The sequence below is a fragment of the Castor canadensis genome, chromosome 13, assembly GCF_047511655.1.
Source record: "Castor canadensis chromosome 13, mCasCan1.hap1v2, whole genome shotgun sequence".
In the NCBI taxonomy this organism is placed as follows: domain Eukaryota; kingdom Metazoa; phylum Chordata; class Mammalia; order Rodentia; family Castoridae; genus Castor; species Castor canadensis.
Window position 1 is genome coordinate 56,863,289 of NC_133398.1, and position 25,236 is coordinate 56,888,524.

Here is a 25,236-nt window from a genome sequence, read left to right on the forward strand (position 1 = left end):
GGGGTGAAATTGGAGTGGAGTAACAGAGGCAGTCCATGGCATGGATGAGCTAGAGACTCCTAGAAAAGCACTGGGAAGCCATCAAGGTCCCTGAAGGGCAGCAACTTGAAAAACATTTGTAAAACATCACTTTGGCTGAAGTGTTGAGTAGATTCACAGACTTAACTCCCAAAACCAAAAGAACAACAATAAAGAAGAACATTGCCATGCACACTAAGCTGTGAACTCCACGGAGGAATGCCCTTAATTCCCATCTAGAGGATGTGCTTTTCAAACTTCTACATGGTCTTTTTAAATCCAGAGAGTTAGGATTGCTTTCCTTCCTTTCTACTTAGAGCTTTATTTTCATGAAAGTGACAGTAGAACATTTTGTCAAATTGAAACCTGGTGTTGATTGAATGGTTATGGAGTTTCACATGTAACTCCGGCTGGAAATGCAGCTGTGGCTCATTGTGAGCCCAGAGAAACTTCCCGGGTGGCAGGAAGTTGAGGGTGGAGGGAAACTTTGAAATCACCAAGTAATTTGAAATAAAAATAACTTTGATATCATGAATATATATGCATCAGATCACAAGGACCAGAAGTCATCTGGAATATGTGTGAATTTAATGAAGGAATATAGGGGTTTGGGTGAGGAGTGTTTTATATTACATTTATATTTTGTCTGTTTGGAAGCAAATGAGAGAGTTTTGAGTCCCAAACCATAACCACATTCTCCCATTCCTCCCTAAAATGTCTCCCACGTGGGACATTCCTTGTACGATGTACATATGGGAAAGTTGAAAGACATCGACTGCTTGGCCAAATTCCATGGCTATTGTTTTGTGTGTCTGGAAGATTGAAAATGCCTGTCATTGTGACTATGAGTTATGGGTTACCAGTGGGTAATTCGTAATTTCTTTCTTTTCTCAAAAACATGCATTTTTTTTTCCTGTGAAGGTATTCCCTGTAAATGATGAGCCACCAATCCTAAAAGATGACCTCATTCCCATGATGCACTGTTCAGAGGGAGAAGAGGTGGTCATCACCCCCAAATACATTGGCGCAACTGATGTGGACAGCGATGACTTGAAGTTGATGTTTATGATCGCTCAAAAACCTCGGCATGGGGTGGTGAGGAAGGCTGGAATCCAAGTGAACAGGTTCTCACAGGAAGACGTCATCTCAGGGGCTGTGACATATAAACACATAGGTAAGTGACAGATCTGTGACTAAGGAGGGATTGTGAGCAACACAAGAGAGTCTTAACTCCACCTTTTGCCATGGGCTTCAATAACCTAACAATGCTTGCTTCCATTAAAAATGATGCCTGTATCATGCAAGTACAATCACAACGGATAGAGATACTTCTGACTACAGTATCACAGTGAATTTCAAATTGGGGAGAAAGAGCAGGTGCCACTTCCCACTGTTTTCTGGACACTCCCACCTAAGCCTTCTTTTTGGTCAATTTGAAGACTTATTTGGCCATTATGGTTTATGGATTCATAAATCATAATAAAAAGCCTTCTCTCCCTTTCTCCCTCTCTTTCTTTTTTGGCTATTCTGGAGTTTGAACTCAGGGCCTTGTGCTTACTAGGCAGGTGCTCTACCACTTGAGCCAAGACCTTAGCCCTTTTTGCTTTTGTTATTTTTTTGCCCATGCTGTATTGGACCATGACCCTCGTATTTACACTTCCTGTGTAGCTGGGATGATACCACATCCAACTTTTTTTTTTTTTAAATTGGTCACTAACTTTTTTCCCCAGGCTAGCCTTGAACCACCGTCCTCCTAATCTGCCCCTCCCAAGTAGCTAGGATTACAGGTGTGAGCCACCACACCTGACCTCAAGTCATTTTTTTTGAAGAGACACGAAGGAATTTAAGCAGTTGGGGAGGGATCACAAGAAGGAAGAATGGAGATTGCTAAAGGATTAATGTGGAACTGGGAGGAAACATTTTGACATAATGTTTTTCATGTGTACTTTGGAAAACAATGATTTATTAGGACAGGAGTCGTTCTGTGGCTGATTAGTTAATATGCAACATTGCAGTCCCTCTTCCAAGCAGCTTTGTTCTTTAAGTGATCTCTCCCATCCGCTTACCTACATGCTGTCTTAGGAAAGACTTCATTGGTTATTTCCTTGTCCTGGCCGGGGGACATCATCCTCTCATTTGATGTAGCCTCAGTGTCTTCCAGGAGTTCGCAACTACACACTTCTTTTTGATTTCCTCAGTAGATCTCAGGACAGAGGTTCAAAGGCCAATGATTGTTGTTTATTACATAATTCCAACATCTTTGGCAGGCCCATGCAGCACAGGTAAATGAAATGAATTATTTCTTCTACCACCTTGTTCTAAGTTCTAAACAACAGGTATAGAAATGTCAAAATTTCTTCTAGTGTGATGGCCATGTGAAGGACTGTGACCTAGTGAGATCTAAAAGGATTGGGTCAAATTATTTCAAATACACATCTTAGTTATGTTGCTATATTAGCAGAAATACTAGATTAAAAAAAGATGTTTCAGTATTTGAATGTTGCATTTTCTTATAATGTTTACTCATTTTCTCAGTTGGTAGTCATCTAGCTATGTTAGAATAAGCATAAAGAATCCTGGGATTGTAAAATCAGAAGCTTCAGTAAGTTGTCTGGTCCCACTCTTGCTTCCATGCATTGATTATAAAGGCCACTCAAAAATAATTTTATCAGCATTACGCATTTGCTTATTGCAGAAGTAAGCCTGCTTGAAAGGATTGGAGAAATGAGATGAAGTCTTGAGCAATCACCTTATTATACTTCTCAAAGATTGTCACTGTTGATACTTTAGTTGTATGGTATTTTATTTTTTCTAATCATTATTTTTTACTTTGTTGCAATTGTGTTTATATACAGTTTTGCAGATTATTTCTTTGTTAGATGATCTCTAAAATATTTATCAGAATATCTATTGCATGCCATAGAGTTATTATAAACATGTCGGAGTAGTTAAATCATATTTTACTATGCAAAGTAATTATTAATTTGCCATTCTCCTAAAATCAAGCATAGAGTTATAAAAAAAAGAAATTTTTTGGTGGTATTGGGATTTGAACTAGGGGCCTTGAGCTTGCTTGGTAGGTGCTCTACCACTTGAGCCATACCCCAGCCCTGGATTTTTTTTGGGGGGGGGTGGGACAGAGGTTTGAACTCAGAGCTTCATGCTTGCAAAGCAGGGGTTCTACTGCTTAAGCTATAGAACCACTGCTTGTATTTTTCTGTATTTATTTTGGAGATAGGGGGTCTCAAGAAGTGTTTGCAAACCTCGATCCTCCTGATCTCAGCCTCCCAACTAACTTGGATTACAAGCATGAACCACCTGTGCCTGGCTTGTCCTTTTTTTGAGACAGGGTTTTACTATGTAGCCAGATTGGCCTTGAACTTGGATTTTCCTGCCTCAGCCTCCTGATTTCTAGGATTACAGACATGTGTCTGGCTAAAATTTTTCTTTTAAATAAACACTATTTAACATTTTAGAGTATAAATCATGTCCTTAGTCTCTATTCCATTTCGAGGTAAAGAATACTTCCCTTTTAGTGGCTGAATGCTCAGCCACTTTCGCCAGCTATTACTGTAAACATACACTGTGCTTCCGTCACAGAGGAATCATGTTTACCAGATGCACCATATTTGCCTTTTATGAAAGTTCTCTGCTCTTCCTGGAATAATTATTCCATTTCTCTCTGTGATTTCCTTTCCCTACATCTACCAGTTCCCTGCCTTATCTACCTGGTAGACTCACCCATTTTTAATGCAGAAGCCATCCAAAAAGATTATTCTTTTTCTGGCAGGTGCCTGGTATTGTAAGGTCAGAAGTTTCAGTGAGTTGTCTGGCCCCACTCTTGCTTCCATGTGTTGACTTATGGCACCTAAGAATGATTTTATCAGCATTATTTATTACTTATTTAAAGTAATACTTGTTTGTTGCAGAAGTAAGCTTGAGACTGGCCATTGTCAGCTAACACTCTTATCCTTGGTCCTTCTTACATTGTCAGACTGAAATGCAGTCATTATGTAGTATCCTCAGAGGATGGGCTGCAGGAACCCCCAACAGATACCAGAAATCAGTAGCAGCTCAAATCAGTTATATTTGCACAGTATTTGCTATGCCCTGTGCGTATCCTCCTACAGAGTTTAATAATCTCTCGAGTATTTATACAATGTAATGTAAATGCTTTGTACATAATTATTATACTATGTTGTTTAGAGAATAATGACAAGAAAAAAATCTACATATTCAGAATAGACACGTTTTTTTCCAAATGTTTTTGACCTGTGGTTGATTGAATTTATGGATGTGGAACTCATGGATATGAAAGCCTACTACATATGAAGTTGCCATTTAATGGATTAAAAGGTGATTTAATTGTAGTGATTTAATCTGGCTCACCTTGATGCAAAACTGCACCTCCCTATTCTTTCACTGTATCCACCCAAGAAGAAAGGTCACCAAGATCCACTGTATGTCATGTGACCCACTTTTGAAATGCTCTTGACACTTGCAAAATGTCACCTTTTTCTCTGCTGGAATACCCAGGACACTAATCATCCCATACTAGGCATTAAATAAATATTTATTGAGTGAATAACTTATGAATAAATATTGTAACTATTTTGGTTTTTATCAATGCAAACAGGAGAAAGCCTTCTTAATTTTTTGACTCTTCCCAAAGTTGAAAGCTGATCATTTCTTTCGAACTCTCTGAACTTCAACTCTGTTTTTCTTCCTTTTATCATTTGATTGCTCAATGATATCTTTGGGCTTTCTTTGTCTTTTTTTTAACAGGAAAAGTAATGCTGAGTACAGTGCTCCACAGATTTGGCCAGTGAGTCTGGTGAAAGGCAATGACATCCTTGATCTTTTGTGCTCTAGTCTCATCATTGGTTGCTTCCTTCTTGGCACTTTCAAAGTTGTATATGAGAATTGCCAAGGGAACAAGTGCAGGGCTTTTCTGTTTGCGGGAGAGCAAGCATTCTTACTCCATGCTGTTACTTAGTAACCAGGAGACTATCCTGTTCACTTATAAGCTACTGAATCTGACATTTTCTTCCTTCCTCTCACTGTTCAAGTTGGGGCCATTTTGAATCTTACAGAGTAAGACCTAAGAAGCAAAAAGAAGAAAGAAAAGGTAAATGCTGTTTCTTTTCCAGGCACAGTTGCTACTTTTTAAAAACATCCTGGCTAAGGTATAAAAAAGCAAATATTCAAAGAAATGACAAAAATATGGATTACCTTTTTTTCACCTATCCAGCATCTTCTGTTTCTCACAACTGCTATGTGATTGATGGGTATTCAGTTCAGGTGGTTAATGTAAATAGAAAGACAATTTCCAAGTGGACAAGTGTACGTTCTGCCTCTCCCTGAGCTTGATCCTAACACTCAGGATGATGAGGGAAGAATGAAACCATCACGAGTCAAGCTTCGTGCCTGCTTCTTATTCATTTGTGAACTGTCAGACCCTTGTTAGCCCTGCTTTGCCCTCCATATGGTGATAGATGACTGGCAGGGATTTCACTGGAGGCGACAGATGGACAAGCGTTTTTGCATTATTTTCATGAGTATATTTAATTTCACAGTGATAACATTGCATTGTTTCTGTAAGTTCCTCTTCTTGCCATTCAAGGCTTGTAGAAGAGGTGAAACCAAGGCTTCATCTTAGTATTCTATTTTAAAAGTCAGGTTTCAGCCACAGTTATGTTTTCCAGGTGGTGAGATTGGCTTGGTGCCTTGTTTTGACACCATTATCTTGGTGGTTTCGGATGGAGAAGCTGGCCCTTTCATGAATGGCTGTTGCTACAATGGACCGGATCCATCTGTTCCTCTTCATGAGTCCTTCCCAATGTACAATCTCAACGTTACAGTGCATCCAGTAGACAATCAGCCACCTTCAGTTGCAATAGGTGACAATGTTCTTTTCCATTATGTTATCTAGTGTCATACCCCTGGTTCAGAGAAATAATACACTTTACTTACAGTCTAATTAGAAAACCACTGTACATAATTGCCTACACAAAAACTCCAAACCTATAAAAAAGTACAAGGCAAACATTGACTTGTTTAAAATGTTTGATATTCTTTTTTAAAAGATTTTTATTAGTGTATGATAGTTCTTTATGGAGAGAATACAAGTGAATGGTGTCTGTGTATGCTAGTTGGGACAAGGACAACATCAGAATCCTCAAATATTCTGGTTTTATTTCACATGGGAGAATATCATTTGCCTGCTGGAGAGAGAGTAATTTATTTTAACCATAATAATTTCTATTAGAGCAGAATGAGTATACCAGAGAGACCATTTATATACATTTAACCTTATTTGCTTTTCGGAAAGTCATCTCTTCATAGGCATTATGTATATGTTCTGTCTCTCGGAAAAAAATATAAGCATATGTATGAATGTTATTGTAATTTGCAAGCTATCTCCCAAGCAATGTTCTGGACAGGAAGCATTATCCCAGCAGAATAATTAAGCACCAAGTCATGAAAAAAATGTTCGTTATGAGCAACTCATAATAGCGCTCAGGCAATTAGTGCTCTGACAAACAGAAGCAACAACTGATCTTGAAGAGTACATAAACTACATTTAGTGGCTTATCATTAAAACAGTTTGGCAATTCTTATTTTCATTTGTCACTTCTGTAGGGACACAAGGGAAATCAGAGTTCCTTGGAATGACTAAAGGGCTGAACTGGAGCATTTAGTATTTCTGCTGTCTTTCCATTATTGTCTAGCTTGCTTGTGCAAGAAAAGAAAATATGATTCCATAAGTCAAATTAAATTCCATCCGTTACTCCTGAATAGTTTCATTTTAAAGAGAATTATGCCAAAGGAAGTGAACAACTCCCATGGAATTGTGTTTGTATATGGGAGCCTTCTCTACATTGGAATTTCAATCACTCCCTTTGTCCTCACTATTCTGATGAGAGGCTTGCATGCTAAGTCATAACTGTGTTGTTATTTGCATGCAGGTACCATGCTCATGGTAGATGAGGGCTTCTCAGCCACCCTCACCATTAACCATTTATCTGCCACCGACCCTGACACTGCTGCAGATGACTTGGAATTTGTTTTGGTTTCTCCTCCCCAATTTGGCTATCTTGAAAACACACTCCCTTCTGCAGGTTTTGAGAAAAGCAATGTGGGCATAAGTATAGGTAAGTCATGAGTTCAGGATGAGCAATGACTCACCTATGTTTATAGATGTGATTGGCTAGGTCACGGTTGGTAACTGGGAAAGGACTTCAAAAATGTTCAGATCATCATAGAAATTCAAGAGATTATTACTATTATCACTGTTGATGCTTTTGAAGCTTAATATTTCCCATTTTAACTTTTAGTCTGACTTTCCATTTGTAATCAGATATACATAAAGTAAATAGAAATTTCATTTGTGAAGAGTCAAGGATAAATACTGAAGAGACAATGTTTTATAACATTATCTTAACAACACAATGCTCTGATAGAATTATTCTGGTGCGAGCTCACATGGTCTCATTCTCATAGCCTTTTAGCATTGTTAATGGATTTTACTGGAAGAGATTAGGAGATACTCTATGCATGGTACAGAGAAAGACAGTCTGAAATGTTTAAGCAGATGACATTAATTTTAAAACTAAAATGTGTCTCAGATACTAAAATAGCCCTTGTATTTGAGGCAAAAACAAAACAACCCAAATCAAAACAGAGAGCAAAACAAAAATCTTCCAAAGACAATACCTCAGAAGTAAATGATTCTCCAAACCCCCTTCAAGGCACATATCATTTCAAATACAAGAGAGGCTGGATTTAAGAATCCCTGCATTAAAAGCTATTTAATTATTTTCTGTAACTTAATTCACAATTCAGAGCACTTTTTCTCCTTTGATTTAAGGCCACATCCAAATATCTAAACATCATGTCAACTAACTCTACTCAATCCAATGAGATGTTTAGTGATTGTTTGACTCTTGTTTACCTCTGTGTGAAAGAGGTGGTCTGTTCTCACTCAAGCATGACAGGGACTGCCTGTGCAGGGTGACTTAATCAAGGTCGTTCTCCCTGGCATTCATTCCAAGCATCTGAAGAGTGAGTGGTCTCGAAGTCCCTCATGTCTGGGCTAACAATTATCCCTCTTCTGCTGTCCGTGCAGATTTGAATCCTGTTTTATGATGAGTGAGTGCCTACTTTTATGTTGATGGTTGGCAGGTCTTACAGCAATCCCTGATAGCAGATTCTTAGGTCAACTGCTTTGATCTCTTCTCTGCTTTGCTTAGAAATAGGTTCTTATTACAGGGTGAAGACTGAGGACCAGTAACTGGAAGTAATGTTTTTCTTCTTTTCTGTTGCAACTCGGTGTGCCCTAGCGTCGTTCCAGTGGAAAGACATGAAGGCTTTGCACATTAACTACGTTCAGTCCAAGCATTTGCGGATAGAACCAACTGCCGATCGGTTTGTGGTATACGTCACAGATGGGAGGCAACGCTCCTTGGAGACACTGTTTTATATTACAATCAACCCAACCAATGATGAAGTTCCTGACTTTCTAGTGCAGAATATTACTGTAAGAAACTCATTGGGATTTTCCAATTCTCCCTTATCATTTTCTGATTTTTAGTGTCACCTCATCCATATGTTGATTTGGGTGCACCTAACACACTTATTTGGTGAGGAGTGGAGAAGGCAATAAATAGCCTTTGTCTGGTAACTCAATCACTTGAAAACTATTACTATAATAATAATGATAATGAAAGTAATAATTGCTAATTTGTAACAGATGCAGGGATGCATTCGCTAGATTGCCTATGTATAGGATGGAGCACTTACTAGTCTGTAGGTTTCAAGCCCTTTGCACATATTCAGTTTGACCCCTACAATAGGCTTTTAGGGTGAGGGATCATTATTGCCATTTCATGACTGAAAATTGAGGCAAAACAAGGTTAACTAAGTAGCCTAACTAATCTGTGCATCTGCCAGTAATGCATATGTGTACTATGATTTTTCTGGGTTTTACTTACAAATTAGGAATCTTATTTAATCTGCTATATACTTTACTTTCTAAAACAAAACATTTGTAAAGCATATAATAGTTGTGCGGGGAGTATGCATTGTGACATTTACATATGTGCTTACAATGTATCTTAATGACATTCATCCCCTCCATCATTCTCCTTCATTCCCTCCCGTTCTTAGAACAATTTCAACAGGTTCATTGTTCTCCTTTCATCCACAAATACAAAATACATCCACCATATTAGGCCTCCTTTACCCTCTCCTTTTGCCCTCCCCCTTCCCACTGGAATCTACCCCCTGAAAAGACCTGTCCAAATCAAAACTTACTTATATTGGAAATCTTTTCATATTAGTATGTAATTCTTTTTAATAATTATGTATGTATTTATATGATTACCTAATCTAGACATATGTATTAGCAAATCCTGATAAAATGGAGTGGGTACAGACTTTGGAGCCGGAAGGACTTGGGTACTTGTAGGATCTTGGGCAGGGTATTCCTCTCCAGGTTCTGTTTCCTCACCCACAGAATATGTATGGGATCTTCTTTAAGGGATGGTCATGAAGATTAGGATTAGCAGGTACAGAGTAAGTCTTAGTGAATGGGTGCTACCAGCGCTATTGTCCTTGTTATGTGTGTCACTTTTTTTTGATATTGATCAAAGCAATTATTTTCCCTTTTTCACTAACAATAGTCACATTCTAAATGTAAAGTTTTTATTTGATTTTAATTTTCTACTGAATCTTAATGGTACATGAGAGTCACCTCAGCATGAAATTTTAGAGTCAGTCTTTCTTATTCTTTTGGCATAAGGATTTCTCTGGAGAGTCCTTTGGTAATTATGCCAGAGGAAAAAAATCTACAAATGATTCCTTTTCTACCTATCTCTATTGTCTTGTATCTGTCTGAGGTAGGGGCTTCTGAAGTAATTAGGCCACTGGGATGCTGTCCCTTGCTCTTGCCTGGAAGTAATCATGCTTTTTACCTGTGCATTCCTTAGAGAAGCTGTCGTGGAGTAACAAATACGGAGCCCCTACCTCACTGGCAGAGCTGACTTCAAGCTTCAAGGGATAGATTTTTAGACAACCACGTTTGGCCCTCTTGTGAGAAAATGTATTTATTGTGTAGATAGGTTGGGCTTTCATCAAGTTGTGCTGTAAAAGATTTTAGTTTAAGTTACGATAATCCCTTCCAAAACTGTGTAGTAGTAAATGTCTCTTACATATCGAGCGAAACTTTTTATTGTCATAGTGTCAAGCAATTAACAATGTCACATTTTTTCAAGTAATGATTCTAGTAATGTTGTGAATGAACTTACCATTTTATAAATAAGAAACATTGCCATACAGTGAGTTGAGGGAGAAAAAGCTGCATAGTGAAGCTCTACAAAAAAGGATAGTTACCACATATTTTTAAGTTGCTTTACTGAAGTTCCTGGGGAAAAGGCAAGTTACCACCAACTGTGATTTCTTAAGTATATCATTATGAATTAATCTATGATGCCACCTTAGTCCTTAATAAGTTAGGCGAGAATAAAAAATAATCAACATCATTTTAGCTCGAATATCATCCATGGCAAGTCATTCTTCATGAAAGTTCTGCCAGAAGTGGTTGCAGGAGGGTACTCTTCAAAGTCAATGACAAGAAAAGATGGTTTCACAACTTTAAGCCATATATATCCTTCAAGGCTTAATTGTCTTTTTGGCCATGAAGTCATCCTGGTATCTTCTACCTGTTCATGCTTCTTACTTACTGATATCTAGTGGCACTGGATTTCTTCACTGTGGTAGTCACTGGTGGACAGGCCTTGCCAGTCTTGCCTGCCTTTGTTTCTTGAGAATATGTCTATCCCCACAGCATGGAGCCTGCTGTCGTTGCAGGTTTCCAAAAACCATGTATAGAATCATACACTTTTATGACTTAAATCTTCATATTTCAAAAAAGGAAACAAATATTTCTTTGTTCTCCCTATCCTCACCATGAGAGGAAAAAAGTTCAAGACAGCTAAATATAATATTGTGAAGTTCTAAATGACTAGATTCTTCATGACACAGTAATAATTCTACTCTCTTTGCTTAAAAAGATTAAAAAACCTGAACTGTGGTGTAGGGAGGAGGTGGGAAGGGTGGTTTAAGAAAATTAGAGGTGTGAGGACTCAGTTAAAATAAATACTATGTGCTCCCAGAAGCATCCTTTTTAATTATTGACTACAATGAAACTTTGTACTGCAATAATATAAAATTTAAAAGACCAAATTTGCCTAGTGTGTGTCACAGATATTCATGTTATTTCTAAAGCAGTTAGAAGCATAAGAACTATGAAAACAATGAAGTCCAGGAGGTTAAATAACAGATTGGTATCTAAAGGTGAAGATTCCAGATTCAGTTTTACAACTGAATTATTCTGACTTCTAGAAACTAAGCATCTTTTTAATCTCTTTCCCCTCTGCCAACCTTTGAATTATAAACTCTCTATATGTTTTAAAACACATGTCCTTTGTCAAGCATGGAAATAAAAAGTGCTTCAAAATCTTCAGAAAAAAATGTGAAGGAGATTAATAGAATCGATATTTCTTTTTGTGTTCCTATTGAGCCAACAATTTCTCTTTAGGACTCATTCTATGAAAATGTCATGGAAATCTTGAAATAAGATATCTTCAAATGAATATTTAAGCTGTTTGTCAAAAGAAACTAGTAGACAAGTTCTACTTCACACTCAGCTGACATTCCCACGTCTGCTGACTCTTCCAGGTGTGTGAGGGTCAGGGGGTTGAACTGGACTCGTCCATCATCAGTGCTGCTGACTTGGATGTTCCCAAGGACCCCTTACTGTTTATTGTCACTCAGAAACCACGACATGGCCTCCTCATCAACTGGGCATTCAGCAAAGACTCTCCATCAAATAGGCAGCCAGCCAACCCTGACCCAAAACATGAACTTGTTCACAGCTTCTCCATGGAACTTCTCAAGACTGGTATATCATGTTCCACTTCTATTCATTTATTGTGGCTGATTTAATAACTTAGGTCATACTCATATGTGCGCTCTAAGAAAGTTGAGCTCTTTAAAACAGAGAGGTGAGTGTAATAGAAAGGTGGTGGTCAAAAGTCCAAAATTTTATTGAAACAGGGAAGAAATTCAAGACATCTATTGTACCTCATAGGACTATAGTTAATAACAATATGTTATATACTTGAAAATTGCTAAGAGAGTAGATTTTAATTACTCTCCCTATAAAAAATGATAAATATCTGAAGTAATGCATGTGTAATTTAGTTTGATTTTATCACTATTGTATTCCATAAATACATATAATTTTCATCAATTTAAAATAAACTTAAAAAATAATTTAACCCAGAAAAGATAATAATAAGTCACAGAAATGGAAGGTGAATATAGCATTACCTACTTTATTTATTTATATCTTGAGGGTTACTTCTGGATTAATGTAGGGCATAAAACCCCAGTTAGAAATAGTAGAAAACTGAAAAAGACAGTAACATGTTTCTTTCACTTTTAGAGTACCATTAAAAATGATATTTATGATTTTTCGGTATTTTACCACAAACTTTTCATGTCATAATAAAAAAATTCCTTTTTCAATCTATTGAGATCATGGGACTACATTTTAAGAGATTTGTCTGCCAAAGTTAAAACAAATATAGAACCACATACAATAACGACTCATTAGTCTCTGAGGAGATAATTTGCTCCTTAGGGAAATGACACATGGCAATAGCAGCCTGAATGATATTTTAATTACTCCTTTTTTTTTTAAACTGATCATCCCACTTTCCACATACAAAATAACTTTCAAAGACTTGAGCAAAGTGTGCAGTTCTAGAATTACTCGCTACACACAATCTCTTGTTTTCTCAGCTTGGAAGGTCCATCCCAGCCTTGGGCAAGCCACCATGGCACCAACATGCAATTCTCTGGCCCCTCCACCCCCAAAACTCATCCATACTCTCCAAACCCTTTCCTCTCTTGTCTGCTGGTCTTAGCACTTGTTGGACAAGTACTAGAGTGAAGGCTTTCTGTTCCAAAGATTATTTTGTCAGAGTCACATAATGCCATTCAGTGTTTGAATTTGAAAAGTGAATGCATTGAGTTCTCATTTTTTATCTACTGAAAAGAAAGAAATTCTGGAGCTTAAAGGATGATATGACCAAATCAATCACCAGGTGCTACAAATAAACAGAGTGTATTGTTATAAATAATGCTTTTATTTCAAGTTTAAGATGAATGAAAGAAATAATAATACTTCAAATTTTACTCTCAAGAAAGTCAGGGTTATTTTTTGTTGTTGTTTTTTTAATTCTGAGGGCATGCTTATAATTCTAACATTTGGGAGGCTACAGCCTACGGATTGTGAGTTCAAGGCCAGTCTGGGCTATGTAGTGAGACCCTATCTCAAAACAAAATACACATATCAGAAAAGAAAGTCACTTAAAAAAATGTTACTGCTGATTATTAAATTAAATATTACATATTCATTGTGTGAAGTTTGGACTACATATCCATTTTGAAGAAAAACATAAAAATTATTCACATAAATATTTTGGTGATATTGCTAGAGATTAGATTTTACCTTTATTTTAATTTTGGCTCATTTATGGCTATACTAAAAAGGGGAAAAAAAACAACTTTAGTGTATTCTCACAAACATCCCCCCCAAACATACAAAACTGCTATCATATTATGTAACCTGTTCTTCCTTGTGAATTATTATAACCTTATAATTACTTTATTACATTTTAAATATTAATGGAAAGACAGTTTTTGATCACTACAGCATTTCATTATATAGATGTACTATACTATAATTTCACACATCTATCTCCTATTTTAGAATATCTTGATAGTCTTCCATTTCTTTTTTTTTTATTTTATTTTATTATTCATATGTGCATACAAGGCTTGGGTCATTTCTCCCCCCTGCCCCCACACCCTGCCTTACCACCCACTCTGCCCTCTCCCTCTCCCCCCCCACCCCCTCAATACCCAGCAGAAACTATTTTGCCCTTATTTCTAATTTTGTTGTAGAGAGAGTATAAGCAATAATAGGAAGGAACAAGGGTTTTTGCTGGTTAAGATAAGGATAGCTATACAGGGAGTTGACTCACATTAATTTCCTGTGCATGTGTGTTACCTTCTAGGTTAATTCTTTTTGATCTAACCTTTTCTCTAGTTCCTGGTCCTCTTTTCCTATTGGCCTCAGTTGCTTTTAAAGTATCTGCTTTAGTTTCTCTGCATTAAGGGCAACAAATGCTAGCTAGTTTTTTAGGTGTCTTACCTATCCTCACCCCTCCCTTGTGTGCTCTAGCTTTTATCATGTGCTCAAAGTCCAATCCCCTTGTTGTGTTTGCCCTTGATCTAATGATATGAGGGAGAACATACGATTTTTGGTCTTTTGGGCCAGGCGAACCTCACTCAGAATGATGTTCTCCAATTCCATCCATTTACCAGCGAATGATAACATTTCGTTCTTCTTCATGGCTGCATAAAATTCCATTGTGTATAGATACCACATTTTCTTAATCCATTCGTCAGTGGTGGGGCATCTTGGCTGTTTCCATAACTTGGCTATTGTGAATAGTGCCGCAATAAACATGGGTGTGCAGATGGCTCTGGAGTAACCTGTGTCACAGTCTTTTGGGTATATCCCCAAGAGTGGTATTGCTGGATCAAATGGTAGATCGATGTCTAGCTTTTTATGTAGCCTCCAAATTTTTTTCCAGAGTGGTTGTACTAGTCTACATTCCCACCAACAGTGTAAGAGGGTTCCTTTTTCCCTGCATACTTGCCAACACCTGTTGTTAGTGGTGTTGCTGATGAAGGCTATTCTAACAGGGGTGAGGTGGAATCTTAGTGTGGTTTTAAATTTGCATTTCCTTTATTGCTAGAGATGATGAGCATTTTTTCATGTGTTTTTTGGCCATTTGAATTTCTTCTTTTGAGAAAGTTCTGTTTAGTTCACTTACCATTTCTTTATTGGTTCATTAGTTTTGGGAGAATTTAGTTTTTTAAGTTCCCTATATATTCTGGTTATCAGTCCTTTGTCTGATGTGTAGCTGGCAAATATTTTCTCCCACTCTGTGGGTTTCTCTTCAGTTTAGAGACCATTTCTTTTGATGAACAGAAGCTTTTTAGCTTTATGAAGTCCCATTTATCTATGCTATCTCTTAGTTGCTGTGCTGCTGGGGTTTCGTTGAGAAAGTTCTTACCTATACCTACTAACTCCAGAGTATTTCTTACTCTTTCCTGTATCAACTTTAGAGTTTGTGGTCTGATATTAAGATCCTTGATCCATTTTGAGTTAATCTTGGTATAGGGTGATAAACATGGATCTAGTTTCAGTTTTTTGCAGACTGCTAACCAGTTTCCCAGCAGTTTTTGTTGAAGAGGCTGCTATTTCTCCATCGTATATTTTTAGCTCCTTTGTCAAAGACAAGTTGGTTATAGTTGTTTGGCTTCATATCTGGGTCTTCTATTCTGTTCCACTGGTCTTCATGTCTGTTTTTGTGCCAGTACCATGCTGTTTTTATTGTTATTGCTTTGTAATATAGTTTGAAGTCAGGTATTGTGATACCTCCAGCATTGTTCTTTTGACTGAGTATTGCCTTGGCTATTTGTGGCCTCTTGTGTTTCCATATAAATTTCATGGTAGATTTTTCGATCTCTTTAATGAATGTCATTGGAATTTTGATGGGAATTGCATTAAACATGTAGATTGCTTTTGGTAGTACAGCCATTTTTACTATGTTGATTCTACCAATCCATGAGCATGGGAGATCTCTCCACTTTCTATAGTCTTCCTCAATCTCTTTCTTCAGAAGTATATAGTTTTCCTTGTAGATGTCTTTCACATCTTTTGTTAGGTTTACACCTAGGTATTTGATTTTTTTTGAGGCTATTGTAAATGGAATTGTTTTCATACATTCTTTTTCAGTTTGCTCATTGTTAGTGTATAGAAATGCTAATGATTTTTCTATGTTGATTTTATATCCTGCTACCTTGCTATAGCTATTGATGATGTCTAGAAGCTTCTGAGTAGAGTTTTTTGGGTCTTTAAGGTATAGGATCATGTCGTCTGCAAATAGGGATATTTTGACAGTTTCTTTGCCTATTTGTATTCCTTTTATTCCTTCTTCTTGCCTAATTGCTCTGGCTAGGAATTCCAGTACTATGTTGAATAGGAGTGGAGATAGTGGGCATCCTTGTCTGGTTCCTGATTTTAGAGGGAATGGTTTCAGTTTTTCTCCATTAAGTATAATGCTGGCTGTAGGTTTGTCATATATAGCTTTTATAATGTTGAGGAACTTTCCTTCTATTCCTAGTTTTCTTAGAGCTTTTATCATGAAATGATGTTGGATCTTATCAAAGGCTTTTTCTGCATCTATTGAGATGATCAAGTGGTTTTTGTCTTTGCTTCTGTTAATGTGGTTTATTACGTTTATTGATTTTCGTATGCTGAACCACCCCTGCATCCCTGGGATGAAGCCTACTTGGTCGTGGTGAATAATCTTTTTGATGTGTTGTTGAATTCGGTTTGCCATTATTTTGTTGAGGATTTTTGCGTCAATGTTCATTAAGGAGATTGGCCTATAGTTCTCCTTTTTGGAGGTGTCTTTGCCTGGTTTTGGGATAAGTGTAATACTGGCTTCATAAAATATGTTTGGCAGTTTTCCTTCCCTTTCTATTTCGTGGAACAGTTTAAAGAGGGTTGGTATCAGTTCTTCTTTAAAGGTCTGATAGAATTCAGCAGAGAATCCATCAGGTCCTGGACTTTTCTTTTTGGGGAGACTCTTGATTGCTGCTTCAATTTCGTTTTGTGTTATAGATCTATTCAGGTGATTAATTTCCTCTTGGTTCAGTTTTGGATGGTCGTATGTATCTAGAAATCTGTCCATTTCTTTAAGATTTTCAAATTTATTTGAATATAGGTTCTCAAAGTAGTCTCTGATGATTTCCTGGACTTCCATGGTGTTTGTTGTTATCTCCCCTTTTGCATTCCTGATTCTACTAATTTGGGTTTTTTCTCTCCTCGTTTTAGTCAGATTTGCCAGGGGTCTATCGATCTTGTTTATTTTTTCAAAGAACCAACTTTTTGTTTCATTAATTCTTTGTATGGTTTTTTTGGTTTCTATTTCGTTGATTTCAGCTCTTATTTTTATTATTTCTCTCCTATTTGTTTTGGGATTTGCTTGTTCTTGTTTTTCTAGGAGTTTGAGATGTATCATTAGGTCATTGATTTGGGATCTTTCAGTCTTTTTAATATATGCACTCATGGCTATAAACTTTCCTCTCAGTACTGCTTTAGCTGTGACCCATAGGTTCCGTTAGGCTGTGTTTTCATTTTCATTGACTTCCAGGAACTTTTTAATTTCCTCTTTTATTGCATCGATGATCCATTCTTCATTAAGTAATGAGTTATTTAGTTTCCAGCTGTTTGCATGTTTTTTGTCTTTACTTTTGTTGTTGAGTTCTACTTTTACTGCATTGTGATCAGATAGTATGCATGGTATAATTTCTGTTTTCTTATATTTGCTGAGACTTGCTTTGTGCCCAAGGATATGATCTATTTTGGAGAAGGTTCCACAGGCTGCTGAGAAGAATGTATATTGTGTAGAAGTTGGATGAAATGTTCTGTAGACATCAACTAGGTCCATTTGATCTATTGCATGTTTTAGATCTTGGATTTCTTTATTGATTTTTTGTTTGGATGACCTATCTATTGATGATAATGGGGTGTTAAAGTGTCCCACAACCACTGTGTTGGCGTTTATATATGCTTTTAGTTCTTTCAGGGTATGTTTGATGAAATTGGGTGCGTTGACATTGGGTGCATACAGGTTGATAATTATTTCCTTTTGGTCTATTTCCCCTTTTATTAGTATGGAATGTCCTTCTTTATCTCATTTGATCAATGTAGGTTTGAAGTCTACTTTGTCAGAGATAAGTATTGGTACTCCTGCCTGTTTTTGGGGGCCATTGGCTTGGTAAATCTTCTTCCAGCCTTTCATCCTAAGCCTATGCTTATTTCTATTGGTGAGATGGGTCTCCTGTAAGCAACAAATTGTTGGATCTTCCTTTTAGTCTTCCATTTCTTGGTATTAAAAATCACAAGCCAATAAACATTTCTAAAATTTTTACACATCTATTCATATGTGCGTACATTGTTTGGGCCATCTCTCTCCCTGCCCCCCCACTGCCTCCCCAATTCCCCCCACCCCCCTTGCTTCCAGGCAGAACCTGTTACACCCTCTTCTCCAATTTTGTTGAAGAGAAAACATAAGAGATAATAAGAAAGACATAGCATTTTTGCTAGCTTGAGATACAGATAGCTATAAAGAGACTCCTAGCATTGCCTCCATGCACATGTGTATTACAACCGGAATTGATTCATCTCTACCAGACCTCTTCACTATTTCCCAGTCACCTTCTCATAGTGGCCTCTGTCACTTTAAGATTACTTTATTCACTCCTCTACAGTGGGCACATCAAACACTTTCAAGTTTTAGGTTTCTTTCCCTTTCCCTATTCCTCCTGTGCATGTTCTCCCCTTAGTGTGTGACCCACGTCCAATAATATTACTGCATTTGTTTTGGGTCTGTAATCTGCATATGAGGGAGAACATGTGTTTTTTGGCCTTTTGAGCCTGGCTAACTTCGCTTAATGTGATGTTCTCTAGTTCCATCCATTTACCTGCAAATGACAAGATTTCATTCTTCTTTGTGGCTAAAATTCCATTGTGTGTAAATACATTTTCTTGATTCATTCATCAGTAGTGGGGCATCTTGGCTAGTTCCATAAGTTGGCTATTATGAATAACGCTGCAATAAACATGGGTGAGCAGCTACCTCTGGAGTAACCTGAGTCGCCTTCCTTTGTGTATATCCCCAAGAGTGGGATTGCTGGATCATATGGTAGATCTGTTTAGTTTTTTAAGAAGCCTCCATATTGTTTTCCAAAGTGGTTGTACTAGCTTACATTCCCACTAGTAGTGTATGAGGGTTCCTTTTTTCTCTGTATCCTCGCCAATATTTGTTGGTGGTGGTCCAAATAAACATTTTATATAAATCTTGGTGCACATCTTTTAGTAATTCTATTGCTATTAGTATTTCTATTACTAATAGTTACTAAATGATTAGGAGAGATTTGTAGCTTTGTAGTAAGGGTTTTGTGTGTGTGTGTGGTACTGGGTTTAAACTCAAGGCACTCTACCCCTTGAGCCATGCTCCAGTTATTTTTCAGGTAGGGGCTCATCAGGTTTTGCCTGGGGCCAGTCTCATACCATAATCCTCCTATCTGTGCTTCCCATGAAACTGGTACTATAGACATGTGCTACCATGCATTGCTCCCATAGTAAGTTTTGAAAATAGGAAATGTAGGTTTTCAACTTGGTTCTTCTTTTTCAAGACTGTTTGACTTCCTGAGTGTCTTGCATTTTCATATGCATATTATGAAACATATGCATATATAGGTAAGTTTTTTAAACAGTTAACTATACTTTTTATATTTAAGTTTTGATCTACTTAGAATTTATTTTGGTGATTTGCTCAAGGTGATTCTCTCATTTTTTCAGTTTCACTTAAACACTTTGACACCTTTGTTTTTATACAGTTTACTTAGTTTATCTTTTTCTTACTGATTTGAAACTGAGCCCTACCAAATACTAACTTGTTTAAGTAGAGTGTCCTTACTGGGTTTTGAAGGGTGTCCTTTACTTTACACGACAGGCTGCATTTCACCCTACTGCACCATTAATGAGCTCTTCCTAATCCCAATGCCTTAGGAATTGCACCAAATCTCCTGTGGCATGTGTTGGGATGGTTCAGTCTCTTCCTTTCTCTCTTTTCTCTCCTTTTCCAGGAATGAGGCTGACATATGTGCATGATGACTCCGAGAGCCGAACTGATGACTTTACAATCCAGTTGTCAGATGGGAAACACAAGATTCTTCAAACCATTTCAGTAGAGGTCACCCCAGTCAATGATGAGAAACCAAAGCTAAGCAAGTAAGCCACCTGAAGAGTCTCTTTCAGATTTCTACTATGAAATACTCATGTGAAGGGAGTTTGTTCCCCTCAGAAGCAAGTCACTGCTCCTGTCTACACAACCTGCCCTGCTCACTCAGGCACCTGCAACCTTTACTGTGATGCTAGTGAACATAACACTAACACTTTAATTATTGGGTTTTTTTCCTAAAAGTTCTAATTAAATATGGAATACATGAATAAATAAACATAGAATGCATATTCTACTAAGTATTTAAACACATTTTGTTAGTTTTATTGTCCCTGTGACTAAATACCTGGGACAAACAACGTAAGGGACAAGGGATTGAACTCAGAGCCTTGCACTTGCAAGGCAGGCACTCTACTACTTGAGCCAAGCCACCAGCTCTCTTTGCATTGGTTATTTTTGAGACAGAATCTTGCTTTATGCTCAGGCTGTCCTGGATTGTAATCCTCCTATTTGTGCTTTCCCGAGTAGCTGGGATGTCAGGTGTGTACTACCACACCCAGCCATTGTTTGGGTTGGCCTTGAATCTCTTTCATCGTGATCTTCACCTCCCAAATAGCTAAGATTATAGGCATGAGTCACCAAGCTCAACCTTTGAAAGATTTATTTGGGCTCATGGTTTCAGAGGTTTCAGTTCATCTTGGTGGGGAGGGTATGGCAGAGCAGTTTGTATACCATGGCCAGGGAGAGCTGATAGAGAGAGAAAGAGAAAGGGGAGGGGAACAGAGAGAGGAGAGAAGAGGAGAGAGGAGAAGAAGAGAAGAGAGGAGAGGAGAGGAGAGGGAGTGCTTGCAGGGTTTTTCTTCTTTAACCCTTTTTCCATCTGCAATCCCAGCCTATGGGATTGTGTTGCCCATATTCAATGTGGGCTCCCCTCCTAGTTAATCTTCTTTGGAAACACACACCCAGAATCTGCTTTTATAATCTTATAGGTGCTCATCAATCTAGTCAAGTTGACAATCAAGATTAACCATCACAGACTTGCATGCACTCACCAAAATGCAATTAGTATTAAATTCAGCTGAAGAATGAGAACATGAACTGCAGACAGTCCTAACTATTAAAATTGCTCTCTTAACAGTGACCCTTTGGCTTTCCCGCCAAATCTCCTCACCTTACTAGACCCTGACAGACCGTCTGATACCCTTTCTTTCATGGTCTTTCTCCATGCTACGAAGATGTTCTTTTGTTCCCTGATCACAGCCTCTCAGCCCACCTCTTGTTGGTGGTGATGGAGGAAGGCGTACTGTCTTAGATGCCCACAGTACTTCACTCCACTTTCCTGCCTCAGGGCCCTCTCTGAGCTGCAGTGGCTCATTCAGCCTAAATCCAGGCACAGTGGAGAACAATGTAGTAGCAGCCCTTAACCTTGTGGGCTGGTGGATAAGATAAATGTCACAGCTTCCTGTCTTCCAGACTTAAAATCTGAGTCACATCCTACATGGTTCCTCAAAGGCTCCCCAGCATTTGGTCTTGATGTCATATGCCTGTTACCTGGAAGGCTGAGGCCAAGAGCATCTCATAAGCCAGGGACAGCCTAGGCAATGTAGGTAAATCCTGTCTTGTCTTTTAAAAAATAACAAAAGGGGTTGGGGGTGTGGCTCAAGCATTAGAGTACCTGCCTACCAAGTGCGGAGCCCTGAGTTCAAACCCTACTGCCTCCAGAAAATAATAAAGAACAAATAAATAAATAGATAAATAAATAAACCCCAATAGGACTGAGCTCCAACTGCCACAGCAATTAGAAGATGCTTTGTCACCTTTCTTCTTTCCCTTCTTTCCTGGAATCACTTTCTAAATAAATTACCTGTACCACATTCCCTGTTCCAAGGTCCCTTTTGGGGTAACCAAGATTAGGATACTCTTGTCTTCTCTGGCATTCAATTCTGACACTTTCTTCCTACCAAACTCCTCATCTTTTGTCAGGGATTTTCAGTGCCACGGGTGGGTAAAAGAATTTCCCAAGATAGCAAGTAAGAGGAGCAAGAAGTTATTAGAACACAGTGAAGCCATGGGCAGCTGAGCACAGGGGGTGTAGCTGCTTCTTGGATATGAGGGTTGGGGTGAGGTTATTTATACAAAGTGAAACAAAGGTGCCCTTTCAATAGGAGGGTGGGCAGACTCAAGAAGGAGCAGTGTGTTGGAGGTCCCAAGACTTAAGCTTTTACTAGGGTCCATAGAGATGGGAGTGGTCAGTCCTGGAAAACTGGATTATGTGTCATTAACTCTCAAGAGACTGGGCTACATGTCATCAACTCCTCCCACTTGTCCTGCACGGAAAATTTTTGGCCTTGGATGGTCAGACTAGGGTTGTTATTTCCTGTGGGCTCCAGGAGCTGCAAGTCAGCAAGACCTTGCTGTATGTCACAAGCCATGCTGTTAATGTCAACAATCTAGGATGTGGTTTCTAATCAACATCCAAGCTGTGGTTCTCAGCCATCAGCTTTCCTAAACTCCCTGCTTAGTCCTCTTCTACATTATAGTGGCATATCATTTTGATTAATCTGGTTTTTTCTTCCTATAAATGGCACCCCTGATCTCCAGTCCCAGCCAACAGGCTCTTCATCCTTCTAGAATACTGGGATTAAATATTCTCAGTATAGAGACAGGTGAAAGTCTCCTATTGGCATGGAGATATCAGTCCTGGATGGGCAAGAAACCCTCCCTGATAAGAGAGGATGGAACTGAGGTGTTTGGGCTTGGCTTCTCAGTGGAGGACTTAAGACTGCTGATGCTCATTGGTGATTCTCAGTGTTCTTGACCTGAATCCCAAGGTCTCGGCTATCCCAATATTTCTCAGAAACAAAGCTGTCAGTGTGAACAAGAGTAGGCATGCATGATGAGATCAGACGAGAGCTAGAAACACTGGTAGCAAGAGAACACTTCCTCTGTTGGGTGACACCAGGGAGGTCGGCCATATTGGCAGTAAAAGCAAAAGCATCCATCCACAGTAGAAGCAGCAGCTGCTCCCTGCCCTGGTCTCTCTCTGTGCCAGTCTGCTGTTCAAGATGTCAGGAGTTAGCTTGCTGGCTCCAGCACAGAAAGGTAAATAGCTGTGAGAACATAGCACCAGAAGATTACCAAGAGAGGAAGTCATTGAGAGGGTCACAGGTAACCGAAATACCCAAACTCAGAAGGGTGTGTCGTGAAGGGTACTGGAACACTGTCTAAGTCATTTCATCTCTATCAGTAAGTTCTCTTTGTAAAATTAGAACTGTAGTACCTGGATCTGTTGTTGTGTCAAATGAAATACTGGCAACAAAATCATTTTATAAACTGATTTTTAATTCACAAAATTGTAAAGTTGAACACATATAAGCAATTAGAAATATTTAATTACATGGTATCCTATTCATTGTTTCTGTCTCATTGTCTTTTGAAACTTGCACCTGTCCAACAGAATGGTCCCCTATTTCATGTGTCTAACCAACCATTTTTCAGTACTTTGGATATTGAATATTATTCCTTACTTGTGAAGAGTGGGAACTGTAAGCAACCCTTCCTTTTTGATAGCAACCCAGTCTTTCGTTTTCCTTTCTTGCAGGAAGGCTGAAATTATCATGAGTATGGGTGATACCCGGATTCTGTCCAGTGCTGTTCTTTCAGCCACAGATAAAGACTCACCCAGGGACAAGATTTACTATTTATTTGAAAGGTTTCCCCAAAATGGGCAACTTCAGCTTAAGGTTGGTGGCCTTTTTACCTTTATTTTTCAAAACAAATGTAGCAGGTCTACATTTTCTCAACATACATATTTCTACAATTGAATTTATTCTCTAATAGCCATATTACTTCCCAGAAGCAGAAAATTTAATTTGTCTACACCAGGTTAAACTCACACCCTTCTACATTTTCTTAGTTATCTCTGGGTAAATTTAGCCAATATTAAGTTTCTTCATTGCTCCCTTCTCCAGAGGATCACCCCTGAACTCTGAGGGATGGAGTTACCAGGGTAAAGCATGCTGGGGTCTCTGGAGAGAACCAACATCTTTTGAGACACCTTCATTCTCACCATGTTTTTTACAGATGATCCTCTTTCCTCATCATTCCAATCATAAAACTCCATTAAGGTCTACTAGCAGTCTCTCTCTTTCTCTGTGTGTGATATGTGTCTTGTCTCTGTGTGTGTCTGCCTCTGTCTCTGTCTCTCTTTCATTCTCTCTCTATTTATGTCTATGTCTCTCTGCTTCTCTCTGGGTGTCTGCTCCTCTGTGTGTCTCTTCCTGTCTCTCTGTCTGTGTCTCTATCTCTCTCTCCCTCCCTTTTTCTCTTTGTGTCTGTATGTCTCTCTGTGTGTCTGCTTCTGCCTCTCTCGTCTCTGTTTCTCTCTCTCTTTCTTCCTTCTCTTCCTTTCTCTGCCAGGTTCTAAACCATTCTCAAAAACATGAGTAATTATTACATTTCTATGACAGTGGGGCCTAGGAAAATTGGAAGCTCCCTCCAGCTCCTTCTGCCCTAATCCCTAAGCAAGGATGATCTCTGTCTGCTTGGCTTTGACACCACAGTGCAGGGATCTGGGGGCAGCAGCTAAGGGCATAGGCTCCTCTCCCCTTTAGACACCAAACCTGATCTGAGTATTAACCCCTCCTGCCTTCTCAATGGCTCTCAGCAGGGAGCAGCTTTCTTCATTCTTTCCCAGTTCTCATCTTCTCTGGGAGTAGGGACAATCTCTATCTCTTCTCTAGGGAAACAGCTCACTCAGCAAACACAGTGCACAGACTTAAAACCTGAAAGTCTTGAACCAAAAAGTACACTGTGGAGTGGGGCAGGGGGGCTTTATGTGGCGGTCATCCCACCCCACTTTTAGCAACTGCATGACACAATAAATTAACATTCCTGGATTTGTGTATGTTCTGCAAACAACTTAAAAGTGAATAAGCATGGAAACCTTGTACTGTATACCCCCATATCCTAGGTGTTCAGTCACCTGGTTTCTACTGCTAACCCTTCCAACAGCTTGTTTGTGGTCTCATCATTGCCTCTGGCTTCACTTCAGTCCTAGATTCACACTGTGTGCATGATGCTTAAGGATTAGCCCAACATGAATTATAGATCAGTCACTTGAGTAATCACCCAAAATGTTTATTTGGATGGTGGATTAAGACTAGCAATGACCACTTACCATCCCCAGTGTGATTATTTGACTGAATGCTTAACTCTACATCTAACATAGGCACAGGCCTAGAAAAGCAGTGAGGATCCA

The 25,236-nt window shown here is 38.6% G+C and overlaps 1 protein-coding gene across 8 annotated transcripts in view; it reads left to right on the forward strand.

The window, feature by feature from the left end:
* The window catches only part of Frem1 (FRAS1 related extracellular matrix 1), a 148,170-nt gene that overhangs the window by 68,394 nt on the left and 54,540 nt on the right, over positions 1–25,236 (forward strand). For 6 of the 8 annotated variants that reach the window (XM_074051823.1, XM_074051822.1, XM_074051827.1 and 3 more), the window contains 7 exons: positions 940–1,192; positions 5,724–5,918; positions 6,987–7,172; positions 8,361–8,557; positions 11,758–11,980; positions 19,882–20,026; positions 23,578–23,719. In XM_074051823.1, coding sequence (XP_073907924.1) covers positions 940–1,192; positions 5,724–5,918; positions 6,987–7,172; positions 8,361–8,557; positions 11,758–11,980; positions 19,882–20,026; positions 23,578–23,719 — 1,341 coding nt within the window. Of the gene's footprint in view, positions 1–939; positions 1,193–5,723; positions 5,919–6,986; positions 7,173–8,360; positions 8,558–11,757; positions 11,981–19,881; positions 20,027–23,577; positions 23,720–25,236 lie in introns of those variants that run through there. The other 2 variants (XM_074051824.1, XR_012440433.1) reach the window with 2 other exon arrangements.